This window comes from Elgaria multicarinata, chromosome 8, assembly GCF_023053635.1.
Source record: "Elgaria multicarinata webbii isolate HBS135686 ecotype San Diego chromosome 8, rElgMul1.1.pri, whole genome shotgun sequence".
Lineage (NCBI taxonomy): Eukaryota > Metazoa > Chordata > Lepidosauria > Squamata > Anguidae > Elgaria > Elgaria multicarinata.
In genome coordinates, this window is record NC_086178.1 from 56,227,271 (window position 1) to 56,244,323 (window position 17,053).

The 17,053-nt window shown below is 40.5% G+C and overlaps 1 protein-coding gene across 3 annotated transcripts in view; it reads right to left on the reverse strand.

The window, feature by feature from the left end:
- Window positions 1–11,859, reverse strand: part of LCOR (ligand dependent nuclear receptor corepressor) — an 82,304-nt gene extending 70,445 nt beyond the window's left edge. For all 3 annotated transcript variants that reach the window (XM_063132522.1, XM_063132521.1, XM_063132525.1), the window contains exon 1: window positions 11,747–11,859. In XM_063132522.1, coding sequence (XP_062988592.1) covers window positions 11,747–11,843 — 97 coding nt within the window. In that variant the 5' untranslated portion in view covers window positions 11,844–11,859. The remainder of the gene's footprint in view (window positions 1–11,746) is intronic.
- Window positions 11,860–17,053: the final 5,194 nt, after the last annotated feature.

Below are 17,053 nucleotides of genomic sequence, written 5' to 3' on the forward strand. Positions count from 1 at the left end.
TAAATTAATTCCAATAATCCATTCACAATGTCATGCTCTTCCAGAGGTTTCTGTATGATTATTTTTCTCCTTCCAATAAAGTACAGCAGAAAAGTTGTCCAAATATGAATGATTAACCTATTGAACTGGAGATAGTTCACCTCACAATAATTTCATAATTATCTATCTATGATGTGTTTCTAATAGTATAACCAAATCAGTGTTTTTTTGATATAACTGTAAAACTAATCTGAAAAGTTGCTATTCTAAAAATGAAACCTTCATCTGGTTGTAAATATTAAGATTATACCAGCAAGAATGAGTCTTTGGTAACTCTGAGTTGTGTTTTTACACAACTCAGAGTTACCAAAGACTCATTCTTGCTGGTATAATCTTAATATTTACAACCAGATGAAGGTTTCATTTTAGCAAGGAAGAGTGCACTTTTGGGGGGGGGGGGCGGAGTCACATGATTAAATCGAGTCTTTCTGAGTAGTGATTTAAATCGTGATCAAATTGATTTAAATCAAATCCACCCAGGAAAAGGTCATACATTGCAATTCTCATTGCCTTGTTAGGTATATACCCTGCCCCCCAAGTATGGGATGTGCTCTCATCTCAGTTGTATATCTGTCCTCCAGAAACAAACACAGAAACTAATAGAAATAAATTTCAAGGAGCAGATAAGATTGACTCAATGCAAACCCCACTCTGAAAGTGGACAATGTGCAGAAGCAGAACCTGCTTCACAGTAATTCCTCAATGAATGTTGACAAGACAGGATACAAAATACTGAAGACACCAGCCCTTCTCAGGCATTTGCTACCAAATACGTGAACATGCTCATAAGAACATGTCAGTCGACATAGACTCTAGATGCCAATGCATGTGTTGGACATGTCCCCCCCAGTGACACATGATCAGCATCAGTCTGAAGGGAAGTAACACATGTACAGATATACACACACAAAGCTCCCTCTATGGGGGCAAGCAGCCTAGTCAACTTGGATTCATGTCTCTGTGGAGAGATCTGTTTGTGGATCAGCCCTTTGTGCATCTGAAAGGAGATCAAAGTGTATCCTAATTTATTTTCCCCACCCTGTGGCCCTGCAAGCTGTAAGAAGGCAGCCTCCTTCAAAGCTTTAGAATACTTTTTTTGGAGGATGTACATCCAACTCCCCCAAAACCTGGATTCCAGGCTGAAGAGAAGGAAGCAGCAGGCCAGTTTCTGAATTCTTCAGCCTAACTCCAGCCAAATGTCAACATTTCTACTAGTTTGGGGAGGAGATGGAAAGTCATTTGTAGCCCCAGTATTTTTCCACAAGGGTAGAGGATCTTTACATTCTGCTGTGATCGAGTCCTACGGTGCTTCACCCTAAGCATACTTACATGTTCAATGTCCACTTTTTAAATTCATTATATGTGCACACACACACACAACCATGTGGGCTTCCCAAAAAACAATCTGGGTAGAAGGGTGGAGAAAGGAAGGTAGGGCAAGGTAAAAGAAACTGTTCATCCTTTATCTTTTCCCTCCAATGCTTTCACTGAGAGACACTTCAAGCACAACAGAGCCTAAAAAGAAGAGTCAAATACCATAGTGATTTGCCTTCGCATCAGCCTAAAAAACATTTGGGACCATTCTTTCTCCTGCTTGTCCCTATTCCTTTTTTCTTTTAGTCATTGACAACCCTTTGCTTCTATCTACTCTTGCTCTCTCACCATCTAAAGAGGGAGAGATATGCACTGCTGTATCACACTTCTTCCCACAGCATGACACCCCATCGCACCCTTGCCACATCGTTCATCCATTTCCTTGCTATGTGCCTCCTTTCCCTTTGCCATTGCCACTGCTGCCACGTCAGCCGAATGGGAGAGCTGCATGGCCAAAAGAAGTGGCTGCAGGACTCTCAAGAGACATGGGAAAGCTCTTCCAAGAGTCCCACTTCCACTTCTTCTAACTGCGTAGCTCTTCATAGAGCCAATGCCACAATGGCAAAAGTAAACGGAGTGTGCAACGAGAGAAATAGAGCATGGGCAGCTGCTCCAGAGAGCCCCACTGGCCACTCTCTTCCTGCAGCAAATGCCACAGCAGGGGAGTAGTTGGCAGGGCTCTCCAGAACACTCACTGGAGGTGGCAAGACAGCAGGCCCTCCTTGGGGGTGCGGAGTGGCATAATTCACCACTCCTCCCACTCTACTACCTGATGCAGGCTCCTCACCTTGCTTCACGGGAGGGCTGCCCCACATTGTTCATTTATGTCGCAGCTTCTTTCATCCTCATCACACTTCTGCTTATCTACTACTTATCTACTGCTTTCCTCACTTGCCCTTCTTACCCCATACAATCTTTCATTCTCCTGACAGTCTCCTGTCAGGCACTTCCAAACAGAGTAGATTAGAGAGGGGTGTTTTGTGACTGATTTTAAAGCAACACAACAGAACACTACTCTGTAAATTTACACAATTATATCAGGGAACAACAAAAATAACTAATTGCATCCCTCCCATCATAAAAATCTGGCTTACATGAGCTCGCAATCAACTTGTACCATGACAAATGGACAAAATATTAAGCCAGGGAGGTAAGGGAGGGCAAAAGCACACACCACCCAACTGTAATAGCTAAATATAATGTCAACCTAGGATTTCGGTCCCCAAATATTTCTGCATCAATTTAAAAGGTAGTGTTCTTAAAAGCAGTACAGCCAAAATATACAATAGCTACTATTGATACCTACCCCACACTACATCAAATTCACTTAAATATTCCCAATTAACTTTATTCAGCCATTAAAATTTTCCGCTTGCCTATCCGAATTGTTAGTCTAGAAATACAATTGTCACTTAAGAGTATGTGAGGTCGGATTACAATTGAAATATGCCTTGCTAAGAGACATATGACTTTAAATTCTGGAATGAGGGGACAATGCTCAGTGGAAGAGCATACAATTTGCATGTGGAAGGTCCTAGGTTCAATCTCCAGTTAGAAGATAGCAGACAGTAGTGCTGGGGGGAGGGGGATCTCTGTGTTTGTTGTTGGAGGACTTCTGCCCGTGAGTACGTGGCTAAATGAATTAATAGTAAGTCAAAGAACAAGGCAGGTTCATAAGTAGCAACTGTTCCTGGATAAGCAGCCAAGTAGCAAAATGCACTGCAGCCCCTCACCTGCTCAGGCGAACTGCACTGCCTCTCTCCTATCTCTATTACTATCCCTGCGGTTTTTAGTTAGCACAGCACAACGCTATTGTAGCTTCCTGTATACTTGCATTCTCTTTCACTTCAGGCTTTTAAAAGATTGGTGGAGGACTGGAAAGAGAGGCAAGCAGACACATCCCTGCAAAGTCACTAGCAAACCCCGATTACACTATATTTGAGAAAACTGTAAAGAAGGGCCTGACCAATTGCTTAGCATTTAGTAGATGCCAAAGAAACATTAGAATATGATAGAAGATTCATGTTTTACCACTGGCCTGAGTTAGGTATGCCTATCCAATTATTAAGTTCTTTGTCAATATATACACCAACCAAAAAAATCAAATTTTTCAAACAATTTACAATTTTCCTACTCAAGATGGAGACTGCAGTGTCAACTAGGGACTACATTTTGAAACCAAATAAAAATAATGAAACACAGTGCCACTATTTTAATATTTTAGGTATTACGTCTCTATAGACTAGAATCATTTCAATACATATCCACTCATTTAGATATTTAAAACTAAATTCTGATAGTCTAAATGCAAACCTTTTTATATACTATAATCAGACCACCTTTTTAAAAAAAAAACACCCGCAGATACCTAAGAGCAGATTCCTAAGTACACTTGGATTCATTTTAATTAAAAAATACTGAGCTTTTAAAATCCTCACTTAATAATGGGAACAGACACTAGTCGGTGCTTCCAAGAACCTATCATATCTAGATTAATTAGGAGCCCAGCTTTTGGCACACATTTTGAACATCTTGGCCAAACTTTACAGAAGCTCTATAAATTAACTTTCTTCACTACTGGCGTTTTGTATTAATAAAGTGCCACAATAGCCAATCATAGCCAAACAACCAATGTACAAGTAGTTTATTGGCAACATCGTAGAGGAAGGAAAATGGTTTAAGTATACTAACATCCTAGTCTTGGGGCATCCAGTCAAGCTACGCAAAGAGGTGTTTTTGTCACTTGCATACTCCCAAATGTGGAAGTAGGATCAGAAACTGGATCTGGAAGAAAGGGTAAACAGCATGTTAGTAAAATTCACAGATGGCACTACATTGGGTAATGCTGCAAACATTAGCAGGAACAAAAATACAAATGGATTTAGGAACATACGAAGAAAAATGCATAATATTTCAGGAAAGAGTGACAGTGATGTGCAATGAAATTCTACAACACAGTGGAAAAAGCTCATAGAAACATAAAGAAGGAGTGGGTAAAGAGGACTGGAAGACATCAAGAAGAAGAAGTAAAAGTGTAGAAAACAATAAAGCCTTTCACTGCGCTAGGCAAAACTTGCCATGGCAAATAAGGCTTTGTACCACCAATCAATTTTCATTTACTCTTAAAGGACCCCTACATACACACACACACACATCTTTAAAATCTTTTTATCGGACTAATAATTTAAACCATACTATTATATTAAGTCTTTCCCTCAACATGGTTTTTTAAAGTTTGGCTTCTACAGCAAGCAAAGATTTTGTGCTAAACAAAGCATTTACCAGTCACATAGCAGCTGAAGAAGCAAGTTTCCAGGATCAACATATTGCTTTATTTATAACTAAAACAAACTGGGTGAGACCTCTGACTTAATTTATCTGTAGGAGTTGTTGTGTCATGCTAGGTACCATTTTTTGTATGGTGCCTGTGGGTACCCAGCATGTCATGGCTTGTTGTCGTACGAACACAGGAAGCAGCTGTTTGAGGGTTAGACAATTCTTGAATAACCCTAAAACAATCCACAGGTTATTTGAGGTTTGTCTAACTCTTAAACACCCTCTGCCACCTGGGTTTGCATGGTCTGACAAGCCTAGGGGCCATGCAAAAATGGCACCCAGGAGCACCTGACATGACAGCTCCCACAGGTAAACTAAGCCATGGTGGGCAGCTGTGATCAAAACAACCCACCATGGGTTGTGTGTCAACCATGGTGCACATCTCGCAGGATTTGCATATTCAAAGCCCGGCCACAGTTTGTTGTGTCATGCAAAGCTGGGGACTGTGGGCTATATGAGTAGTTTAACCCTTGCATAACCCACAGTCCCTGGATTTGCAATACACAAGCTGCAGCCGGGTGCTGGATATTCAAAATGGCTACACACACACACACACAGTCACATGCCATGGCCCACCTCACTGGTACGTGCAGGCAGTGGGCCGTATGATCGCGCAAAGAAATTAGGTATGCAGATGTAAGGGGGAAAGAGTTTAAAACATGATATAATATTGAAGGGAAAAGTTGAGAACTAAACATGGAAGATGAAGTAGAAGAATTAGAAATCTAAAGGGAAATAGGATGACGAGGAAGGAAACATCAGAAAGACAGAGCAAGGATGGTGAGGAAGCAAAAGATGCATATTCCAATTAAAAAACTAACTAAAAAATCGATAGGTACACTTATTTATTTTTCTATGCTTTGCTAAAAGAACAAACAAAAATGTACTGTATATTAAGCTTTGTATTTTTCTACTTAGATGTCTGGCCAATTGGTAGAGCTCAACTTTTCTCTGATTGGTCTTCCTCTAAGTGAGAATTAGAAATTAAATCCAGTACTTACAAGGAAGAAAAATGTAATAGAGCTGCTTTACTCAGAATAATCTCTTATTTCTGAATGAATGCTTCTACGATAATTGCAAAAGTGGGAGGAGTTTCGGTTGGCTTTCCAGTGGTCACGAAAAAGAATACATTTCTTCTCTATAGAACATGGGTGCATAACCATTAGCTAGCTTGGGGGTTGGGGGCTGCACACACACTTATACACTCATGTGCTCGTGAACACACACCAGTGATCATGATACAGATTTTTCTTTGTATCAATGTCACCAATGTTGGGAATTAGTCAGCAGCAGGATCGAGTAAGCCGTGGATGGCCACAATTAAGGGCTTGGGGGCTGCATGCAGCCCTTATGTCACAGGTTGTGCACCCCTGCCATAGAATTACAGTTCTTCCCAATCCTCTTTCCCCAACAGAATTTCTCCACATGCAAAAAAAAAACTTATTAAACAACTAGAACCAAAAGAATTAAGTAGATATAACTTACAAAATCTTTCTTGGTCAGAGATTCTGGAATTTAGTCCAGAAAAACTAATGCCACATGACTATGTTTCAGACCTGTCTAATGGTAATCTGAATGGCCTACAAAACTTCATGGTCAGAAATGTGTAGCTTACTTTTTTCCTCAGCCAAGGAAATTGGAATAAACATGCAAGCTAACAATGTCATGCTGCTAAGAGTCCGTTTCAGAGTTTTAACACCCACTGCACTCTGACAACATACACGAATGCTGTAACTACTAAGTATAATTTGGACGACGTTCAAAGCATATAGTTTAGCATATACCATCTGGCAAATGTTTGTTTAAACAAAGAAAAATTTAACTGTACAATTAAAAAAAGGCGTTCCTGCCTAAAAAGGCGTCCCTGCCTTTTTTTAGCACATGTTTGAGAACATAAGCTGTAGAAGATTCCAGGAGAGATGTTTTGTACATGAGCCACAGAAAACCCTACACAATGAGGGTAAATATAAGATATCCATGCATGCAACTTACCCAAAGCCATCTTGGGTCTGAGGGCAGCTATATAAGAGATATTTTATATAAAAGTACAGATAGCTCAAACGTTTTCTCAGTTACCATTTCTGTGTATTTTAAAGGGGAAAGCTGCTTTATATACATGTGCACCCTTCATAACAAGACATAATGAAAGAAAACTTTTATTCATATAACTATAGCTGAGAAAACAGCAGCATGCACAAAGCCATCCAACAAGTGCTCTGCAGCTAGAGGACACACATATCCCTAAAATATTGTGCATTTTGTGCAACATTTACATTGTTTTAACATTTTTCTCTGCTCTGCAAAGCCCTGTGCAATCAGAAAGCTCAACAAACAAGAGCCCACAGAAGCAGCCTCTAGCCAAATTCAAAGAAATAAGCATGACTAACTTACATCTAGGAAATAAAGTGTTCTAGCTGTCAAGCACATTTTAACTATCATGATGCTTAGTGTGCTCAGGTCTCATATTTTAACTTCCATACATTGCCTAGCATTGCAAAGTGATACAGTACAATGATGCACAAAAGACAGGAAAAAACTATACTTGGACACCCAGCTACAAAGTTCCAAGTTTGATTTGTAATCCACATAATAGAATGCATAATCATAACAATAATGTCTCATTTTCTAGGGTGTCATCATTTTAAAAAAAGGTTCGGACCCCAATCCAGTAAAGTGCTGTATGTTTGCACACTGAGATTTATCAGGCTACCTTTCCTTTACTGCTTAGAGAAGTATAAAAAGTAGTTTCAGGGGTCATTTAGTAGAACTGCTAGAGAAAGAAAAACAGCTGAACCCAAATATTAGCTTGTGTATTAATGAGAAGAAACACCACATACAAACGTACTTTCACAAAAGAGTCAACAGGAAATAGCTACCTTTTTCTCAGCACATGTTTTTATTTTTACCAAAGAACTTAATGAGAATTTCTTCTCATCTTCACTGTGGTCCTAATTTCAAGCTCTTTATTCCAACTTCATGGAAGGACTACTGATTTTAGGATCTGGAGCTAGAAAGGTATGGATGTCACCTATGAAGGCTACTATAGATAAACATTAACACTGCACTGGCAGGGATATTCATATATATGGTAACACAAAAGATATTCTGTGAATTACTTTCAAACACTACTAGGAGCAACAGTAAGGTAGCATTTTGCTCCATAAAAACAAAGCCTGTGAACTTTGTTCCCTGAGTTATGAAGTATACCAATTCTAGGTATCAGACCTCAAACTGAAACTGAACTTGATATTTCCTCCTAATGTTCCAAATTGATAAGATCCATACCAACTACAAAAAGCCAAGTTTAAAAAACATGAACAGAAATCAAAACTATAATCGTTATTTTATTAATCTGCAATTTCCCCTTAGAGCCATATTGCTTCACTGAAATATGGTTTCAATGTACAGATCAAAATCTGGATTATTGTGGCATGTAACACAGTTATTACAGCACTTTTTATTGCAATACATAGAGCACAGATATTTGTTAACTAGCAAAGCAGTTATCATTTCAAACTTAATCTGTGGGTTTGGCATCCAAGCAAATAATCCTGTTTTTGACAATGTAAGTCAAGCAAGTCACAGTAATTCCTTCCAATTTATGAACAGTAGAGCTTCTCTTAATCAGGACAGATTTTACTAAGAATAGATTGAGCAAGTGTCCCATTCACTTTTTAAGACCTGCAGCTGAACTTTGGTTAAATATAATTTTACCTAAAGAACCAATTTGATCATATTTAAGAACCCGTTTACTACTAAAATTTAAGGCGTTTATTGTTAAAAGTACATGGTTATGTCTTTACCTTGCCTGCTCCAATAATTATATTATAAAATGCTTTGGAACACAAGTTTAGACAAAGTGATTATAATAAAATTCTAATATGATTTTACTTCAGCCAAGCCAAAGAACATTAACACTGATAACATTACCAACCTCCTTCTGTTTACCTTAATAGTTGGCATATAGCCACATTCCCCAACCGGGTGCCCTACAGATGTTTTGGAATACAACTCCCATCACTCCAAATATCAATCCTTCTGGCTGGAGTTGATGGGAGGTGTAGCGCAAAGCATCTTGAGAGCTCAAGGCTGGGAAAGGCTGTAAGACCAATGATACCACTGACACATACTTAACACAGTTCTATCAGCCTATCTGGCAGTGCTAGTGGAACAGTCTCTGAAATCACAGGCAGATCACTTTTTGCCCACCCTACCACCCCAAATCAAATTACAGTTCTGTATACAAAGCACATCACATGTTTTGCTCAAAACCTATATTCCCTCCTACTAAATTTGAAATCAAAATGAATTCATAAATACATCATTTCTATAACAAAAGAAAACCCTGGAAAAGATAGAAACAACATTTATACCTGGCAATTTATGGGAGTTACATATGAAGCAAACACCACATCTGAAACCTCATAAAACTGATCAATTTGAAGTTCAAACTGTTAGGTACATTGCTATCAAGATAAAATACCACCAACACAATTATACTTTGGACCTTCTAAAATGTTTTTGTACTTTACCTCCAAAAATAATCTGGATGACTAGGTGATTAACCTTCACAGCTTAGTCATTTCCTTCATATCTTTTGTTTACACAAAAGGGGGGAAAGTGCACCCAAATAGAAACTGAGGCTGCACAGAAAGGGGGAGAAGAAAGAATGCATGTACCCCCTGGCTAGTATGTTCATTTTTTCCAAATCTGTAGCACTTATGGTTGCCAAGACCATACAGAAGTGTTCTAATGTAATGTTTCCTTTGAATTTGCAGACATCTTTTGCATTTCTGTCCAAACAGATTAAATTATCAGTGTCTCCTTTCCCTGTAAATCACAGAATTTCAAAGATAAAAAAAATGCCCACCAAAACTAACTGGGATAATAACCCAAGCAATGATCTGAAACCTGTGATGACCTGAGATAATTTAAGCAGCTGTATAATAGAGACTGTTAAGACTTGTATACTGTAGCATTTGGACATGAACACAACTTACAGTAAAAAAAAAATTACATGAAAGAATACATATTCCATTCCATCAAGCAAAGGAAGTATCAAAATGATGTACAAGAGATAGGCACCTAAGTATCCAGAAGCTCTAAACACATGTATCTCCTCAAAGAGAAACTCTAATGCTTTATCTCCTGCAGCTTTTCCAAAAAGCAAGACAGAGGCCTTTTTTTAGTCAACAAGTTACATCTGAACCACCTTCTTGTCATAAACAACCACATCTCTCATATGTGTTTGCAGTTGACAGTACACTCTCCCAAGCACTGGACTATTCTTGATACTGTTAAACAAAGATGACAGTGTACTGAACGTCACTTTACATATTACTGCAACAACAAGCAGATGTTCCATACTTTAAACAAGACATAATAACCAATATTTTAACATGTCTAAATGCCTGTTATAAGGGAATGCAGGTGCATGAGGGGGGAAAATAAAAATATCACCATAAATTTATACTGAATAATTGCTGACCATGGTTATAAAAAGGATTACTGCCTAAGCAAGAATTGGGTGGTGGTGTTTAAATTGCAATGAATATATTCACATGCAAAGGGACAGATCTGGAGGGTGACCTGCAAGCTTAGAATTAACATGATCTAGCATGCTTCCTTTGCTGTCTAGGAAACAAGGCTTGGTTTAAAATGATCTGCTTCTACTGTCCCTGCTCCTTATAAAATAAATACATCTTCCTTTGTTTTAGGATAATAAAACAACATACACATACTTACTTGGAAGTAAGAATACAGTGGGATTATTTTCAAATAAACATAGATAAGGTTGTACTGTAAATATAGTAGCATAAAGTGGACCACAGTGTTTTAATAGATGCATTATCTTGAAAGGCAGGGAAGGTACTATTACCAAAAGTATATGGGATTTTAAAAACACTATTTAGGACATAATCCTACACAAATTAACCTGGGAATAAGTCCCATTGATCTCAATGTGATTTAGCCCACAGTAGATGTGTATAGGATCATACTGGTGTATAGGATCGCACTGCTAAATAGGCAACAGACACTCTTAAGTATTGAAAGACTATATTATTTTATAAGGCATTAAAGTTAAAGTTTAAAAATTACCATTATTGTAGAGAACATCCCCTCCCTAACTTTGTGCACCTTTTCATCTACATCCGTTTTACAAAAGCCGATGGCATTATTCCTAGCAGGTTATGATTCCAACACAAGTTACTCTCTTGAAAAACCTAGCAATGTGAACATCTTTGAAATCTAAAGGGTTTGGGGAATACGTTTAGGTTTCCATCAAGATACATCAGGGTGATTAAGCTTTAACGTATCAGGATCAGTCAGTGCCTGTGATCTTTAGACCCCCACCCCACCCCCACCCCCACTATTCAGTGGCTAAATGGAGCAAGATTGTTCTGCTTGGCCACGGACATAATTTGGCTAAGAAGAGGAAAACAAGGACCAGATAAATAAAAGGTGACGATCCGTTCGTAAAAATCGGGGAATGGGAGAGGGGCGTGGTCACCCGGAACAATCCTACTCTACAATCATCCCATCAAGGGTAACTTTCCAAAACCGCATCAGCTTCTCACCGTGAGCGGACACAGCCATGGCGGGGCTCACCTAAACACTTCCTTCCTTAACCCATTCCGGCGGACACAGCCCGGCCCACCCCGTTCCCCAAACAAAGAGCCCTCTTCCTCCCCCACCCCAGAGGGGGGCGGGGGAGGGAGAAGAGAGGCCAGGCCGGAGTGGGCGGGGCGGAGCCTAGGCCGCGGTTGCTCCGTGAGGCGCGAGGAGGGGGCGGTTGGGGAGCGCGTGAGGAGCGGCTAATCCGCGCGGGAGGGAGGGAGCGCGCGCGCGGCCAGTCGGCGAACGAAAGAGTGGATGGGGGAGGGGCGCGGCTCGCTCTCCCTCGCTATGTGCTGAGGGGAAGGAGGGGGGGGTCACGCCGCGGTTAGCTTCCCCTCCGCCCACATGCTCCGCTCCCCTCCCCCTCTCGGTCCCTCACCCACACAGCGCAGCAGCCGGTGTCGCCACGAGTCGAGCTGGTGGCGGAAGCCGCGCCTGTCGATGGAGCACTCCTGCCGCCCGCACGGACTCGCCATCTTCTGGGGGAGGGGCCCCGAGCCACCGCCGCCGGCACGCCCGCCGTCTGCGTCAACGTACGTCATCGCGCACAGCCATGCGGAGGCGGGGGCTACCGCCCTAAGCGCGGAGGGGGGCGGCACTATGGCAACCACCGGGAGGTTAAGGACGAAGCATTTGCGGCGGGTAGACCCGGGATTAACGGGATAGAGTCTGGGTTTATGGTTGAGGTCGCTCGATGCGTTATATCCGGGCAACTAAAGGTGGTACAGAAGGAAACAAGGGCTAACGCCAAAACCGAAGCTAGGTGTAATAAATGTATCTAAATTCTCTACCAACCCGACTTCATAAGGGGTGACCTCCGCATTTCGGCTGCAATCCTCATGAAACGGGAGTAAATCCCACTGAACACAGCTGGATTTATTCCCAAATCAACATGCATAAATTGTACTGTTGCAAAAGAGAAAGATGAGATCGGACATAAAGACAATGCATTTTTTTTATTTCAAGTACTTTTATGGAATCTTTACATTTCATAATAAAAATAAGTGACAATTCATTATGGTTAAAATATTATTCCATTAATCTACGTTTATGGTATTAAAACATAGTCTGCCTTAGATATCATTGATACTGTAATTTTTGGCAGCCTTGACCACAGTGTCTTTCATGTTCTCACACCTCTTGCCAAGGCAATCCCACATAGGATTGTTAACTTTAAGCTGTGTTTATGATATGAACAAACTCCCCTTTACCACATGAATGTTGCGATGACTTATGCAATTGAACATGACGAGAACAAAATTCACATTTTTAGTTATCAAACCTTTTCAAATCTGTGTGGCTCAAAAACCTGTTGGCACACATTCAGCACTTTGATTATTGAGATATTACAGGCACAGCACTATAATACATTATTATTAGCTCCTTTTTGGGTGAGAAACCTCTGAAAATTTAAGGTAACTCCATAGTATTGTTTTATTTACAAATATACATGCAGTGTGCCAGTAGAGTCAAACAGGCATTCGTAAAAGATTGGAAGATACTCTGAAGAGAAATGGAAAAGCAGTGGTGCAGTAACCCCATTCCCACTGCAAAGTGCTTTTTCTGCTGTGTCTTTCTCTCCCCCTTAGAACACGCAGGTCTGCCACCTCCCCTCAGCTGGCAGAGCGCCATCTTCTCTAATTACTGGTGGATGTCTCATTCAAAAACACAGGTTTCAAACTATTAGGAAACCATCTCATAACCACTATGTACTCTATTAACTAACAATCCACTTAACAAAGAAATAGACAGCCAGCAACTGTAATAGTGCCATAAAACTATCTGGAGGTACACTTTTATATTGTAGCAATATTCTCTTTCTAGGTGGGAAAGGCTGCGTCGTGGAGGTCACTTTGTGCCTGTATGATAAACAGTGCAATGCATACAAGGGCTCATTGACATTTCCATGGACCAAGAATCCAAGTCCCGCTCCACTAACTTTGTCCTTTGTACTATATTATTTCTCTTCTCATTTAGTAATTTGAATTTTCATGATGTATCTCTTCTCATTTAGTAATTTGAATTTTCATGATGTATTTAACCTCTTTAGAGTGCAAGCTTTATCCTGGCCAAAAAGAGCAAATGTGGTAATACATTTGCCAACCATATGAACAAACTGTGGTGAACAATATTATCTCTGATGTACTACCCACACTTCACTCCTCATATTAGATTTCACATAGAAATTTGCCATATTTGGCACACTAGGATGAAAAAATTATCAGTATAATCTGCTACCACACAATTTGGGGAAGCAAGTTGTAGAGTGATGCAACTATTTATATAGGAGTATCTTGAATATTTGGGTTTGGGTTTTAATTCAAAATTGTCTTGAAGCCACACCTCCTCACAGTTAAATTGAAATCCTCCCATTCTATTCATTCTTTATTATGGTTCTCCAGATTTCATGGGGGGGAGCTTGGTTGCTCTCACAGTTAAGGTATTCCGAAAGAAGATTGTGCCACAATTATTGTATGGTACAGAGATCTGGGGATACAGTAATGCTTTCACCATTGAAGTGATGCAGAACTCTTTTCTAAAACTGTTGCTGGTTGTCCCCAAAGGAATGCCTGCCCCCATTTTAAGGGCTGAAACAGGGCTATTATTATTATTATTATTATTATTATTATTATTATTATTATTATATTTGTATCCCACCTTTTGCCCAATACTGAGCCTCAAGGCAGTCTTAAAACATACATTGTTAAACCTAGGAAAAGAAAAGTAAAAAAAAAGAAAAAGGTTTAAAATACACAACAAAATGATAAGTCATTAACATAGATGGAAGACAAAATTACTCTCCAAAGACCTGTTGGAACAAACAAGTTTTAGCCTGCTTCCGAAAGCCCATCAAGGAGGGAGCCAGTCTAGTGCATTGGAGCAGCCATCAAGAAGGTCCTCTCCCATGTTTCCACCAAGCGCGCCTGTGAAGATGGTGGGCCTGAAAGAAGGGCTTCTCCAGAAGATCTCAAAGTATGGGCAAGCTCATAAGGGAGAATACAGTCTTTCAAATAACCTGGACCCGAGCCATATAGGGCTTTATAGGTCATAACCAGCACTTTGAATTGTGCCCGGAAACAGACTGGAAGCCAGTGGAGCTGTTTTAACAAGGGAGCTGTATGCTCCCTGTAACCAGCCCTGGTCAACAATCTGGCTGCAGCTCTTTGAACCAGCTGGAGTTTTCAAATACTCTTTAAAGGCAGCCACACGTAAAGTGCGTTATAGTAATCCAACCAGGATGTAACTAAGGCATGTGTCACCATGGCCAAGTCCGACATCTCTAGGAATGGGTGCAGCTGGCGCACTAGCTTTAACTGTGCAAATGCACTCCTGGCCACCGCCAAAACCTGGCTAATCTCCATTCAAACATGCACATGTTGCACTAGCCCTATTCTGGTTGAAGCTGGCTAGCATGAGTGATTCCCAGCTCCCCCCCAAAAAATGCTAGAGCAATTACAATCCTTGTCTCATAGTTCTTGGGTAAACTCAGTCAGTATGATACTTTATCGTTACAGGATTAATGTGGAAGCTCTACCAAACTATTCCTCTAACAGAGTCAATCAACTTATCAAAGAATTTTTTTATCTTGATTCCAAATGGTGGGACCTTCATTTACTTTCCCAAATGGCATATTCTTCCTTATATACAAAACATCTTTTGGGCTGGAGCAGTACTTTATCAATCTTACACTGGCACCATTTAGAAAAGCATTTACAGCTTTGCGTGTCAGTGTATGCCCACCACCTATTTAAAAGGAAGATTCAATAACCCCACTGTGCACCAAAGACTCTGCTTCTGTGAGTCAGGGGAAGTGGAGGACATTCAACATTATCTGTTGTGATGCCCTTTATATACATCCCTAGACAAAAAAATCTCGATTACATTCTTTGCTACCTTTCTAACCAACCTTTCCTTGAGCAAACCTGTACCTTGCTGGCTGGCAACAATGTATTTATTACTGCTCTGGTTGCAAAATTTGCCTTGGCTGCAAGTAAGTTGAAAGCTAGGTATCAAGACCATTTACAAGTATTGTAATGGGGAGCTGGAGATTTTGCCCTTTTTAAATGTGTTGTTCTAGTACCCCACTGTGGCGCTCTTAATTTATGTAAATGTGATTTTGTATTTTTATATTCTTGTATTTTTGTTTTATCTTTTTTATTTTTATTATCTATTTTTATTCCATTTACGTACAAGCTCGTCTTTTTACTTGTATTTTATTTTTTAACTATGTTAAATTGTGATGGCGTATCGCTTTTAGCAATAAAGATTTCATCCCGTTCATCCCTTGAAGGACTTGTCACACATTGAACAGGTTTGCACAACTGAGTAGCCTCCTAATTTCCATAAATATCCTCACTGGGCACAGGTTGTCATGATGTCTGAAGCTGGCACAGGTAGGGGACAGGATGGTTTACAAACCACTCCAGAACTCATGGCTTTGTGGCTTATTTTCTCTCTCCAATCATGTGAACCCATGCAGCATGACCATCAGATAGTAGCAAATTATTGTATCCTCAGTTAGGATAAATTATTGTTTCAGTTAATTTCACAATAGCTGCCATGGGCTTGTTGGATCTTCTTTGCAGAGGGACCATAGCTCCTTGATAGAACAGATGCTTTCCATGTGCAATGTCCCAGATTTAGTCCTTGACATCTCCCATTTAATAGATTTCAAATAGCAATGACCAGGAAAGACCTCTGCCTGAGACCTGGGAAAGCCAGTGACAAATCTCATCCCAGATTTGTTCTATTAAACCTGACAGAGTAGAGTTCCTCCATTTAAACCAGTGGTGCAGAACTTCTGGCTTGTAGGGAACCAAAATCCTGCCTGGACCACCCACTGAGGGAATCCCCTAAGAGAACATCCCTGCTGCTTTCTCTGTTCTAAGTTAACAGCGAGGATTCCCCTGCTTGCATGCACCAGTAGACCTCCATTGTTAACCTTGTTCTCAGATCAGAGATTGGAAGAGGGATGCTAGATGGCCTGGGTCTGACTTGCCCACACTGAGGAATGTGGCCACTCTTACCCACACAGGCAAGTCCCAATGCCCTCCATTCCCACAGCGATCTCTGATGTGAGATAGCAGTAGGGATAAGGGGCAACCTGGGCTTTTTCCATGTTGTGTGGTGGCATTGTTCTGTGCCTCCTTTCAGCATGAAGAAAAAAGTGGAGTTACGTCAGAGGCAGAGACATGCCTCTGATGACATTCATTCATGAGGAGCAGGGCAATCTGGCTCTCCACCCCAAACATTTTTGCACCCCTGATCTAAGCCAAATGAAATGTCCTAATTTTAGTCAGTGTTGGAGACTCATGCAATGACCAAACCTATGCAAAGCAGATGGTTCTTTTAGCAAGTTCTTACCTGAGGTAGTTCGCAGCGTCTCCATTTCTTTCTGCAATAGTAATCACCCACACAGCTTTGTCATGTTCATATAAAGAACTAAGTGACCAAGGTAGGAAAGTTTTCAGCCCTTTGTAATAATACAAACACAGATGTTGCCTATCTTTGTATTATGAATGCTGGCCAAGCCATGCCAGCTATATCCTTTGTTAAGCAGATTGCTGGCTAATGAAGAATAGGTGGTGGATGTTTCCTTAATGGGAACTAATGGTTGGAGCAGAGGTACCGCCCACCAAAGTGGTACCCTACACACATGCCACTGTTCTCCCTGAAAGGGATAAAG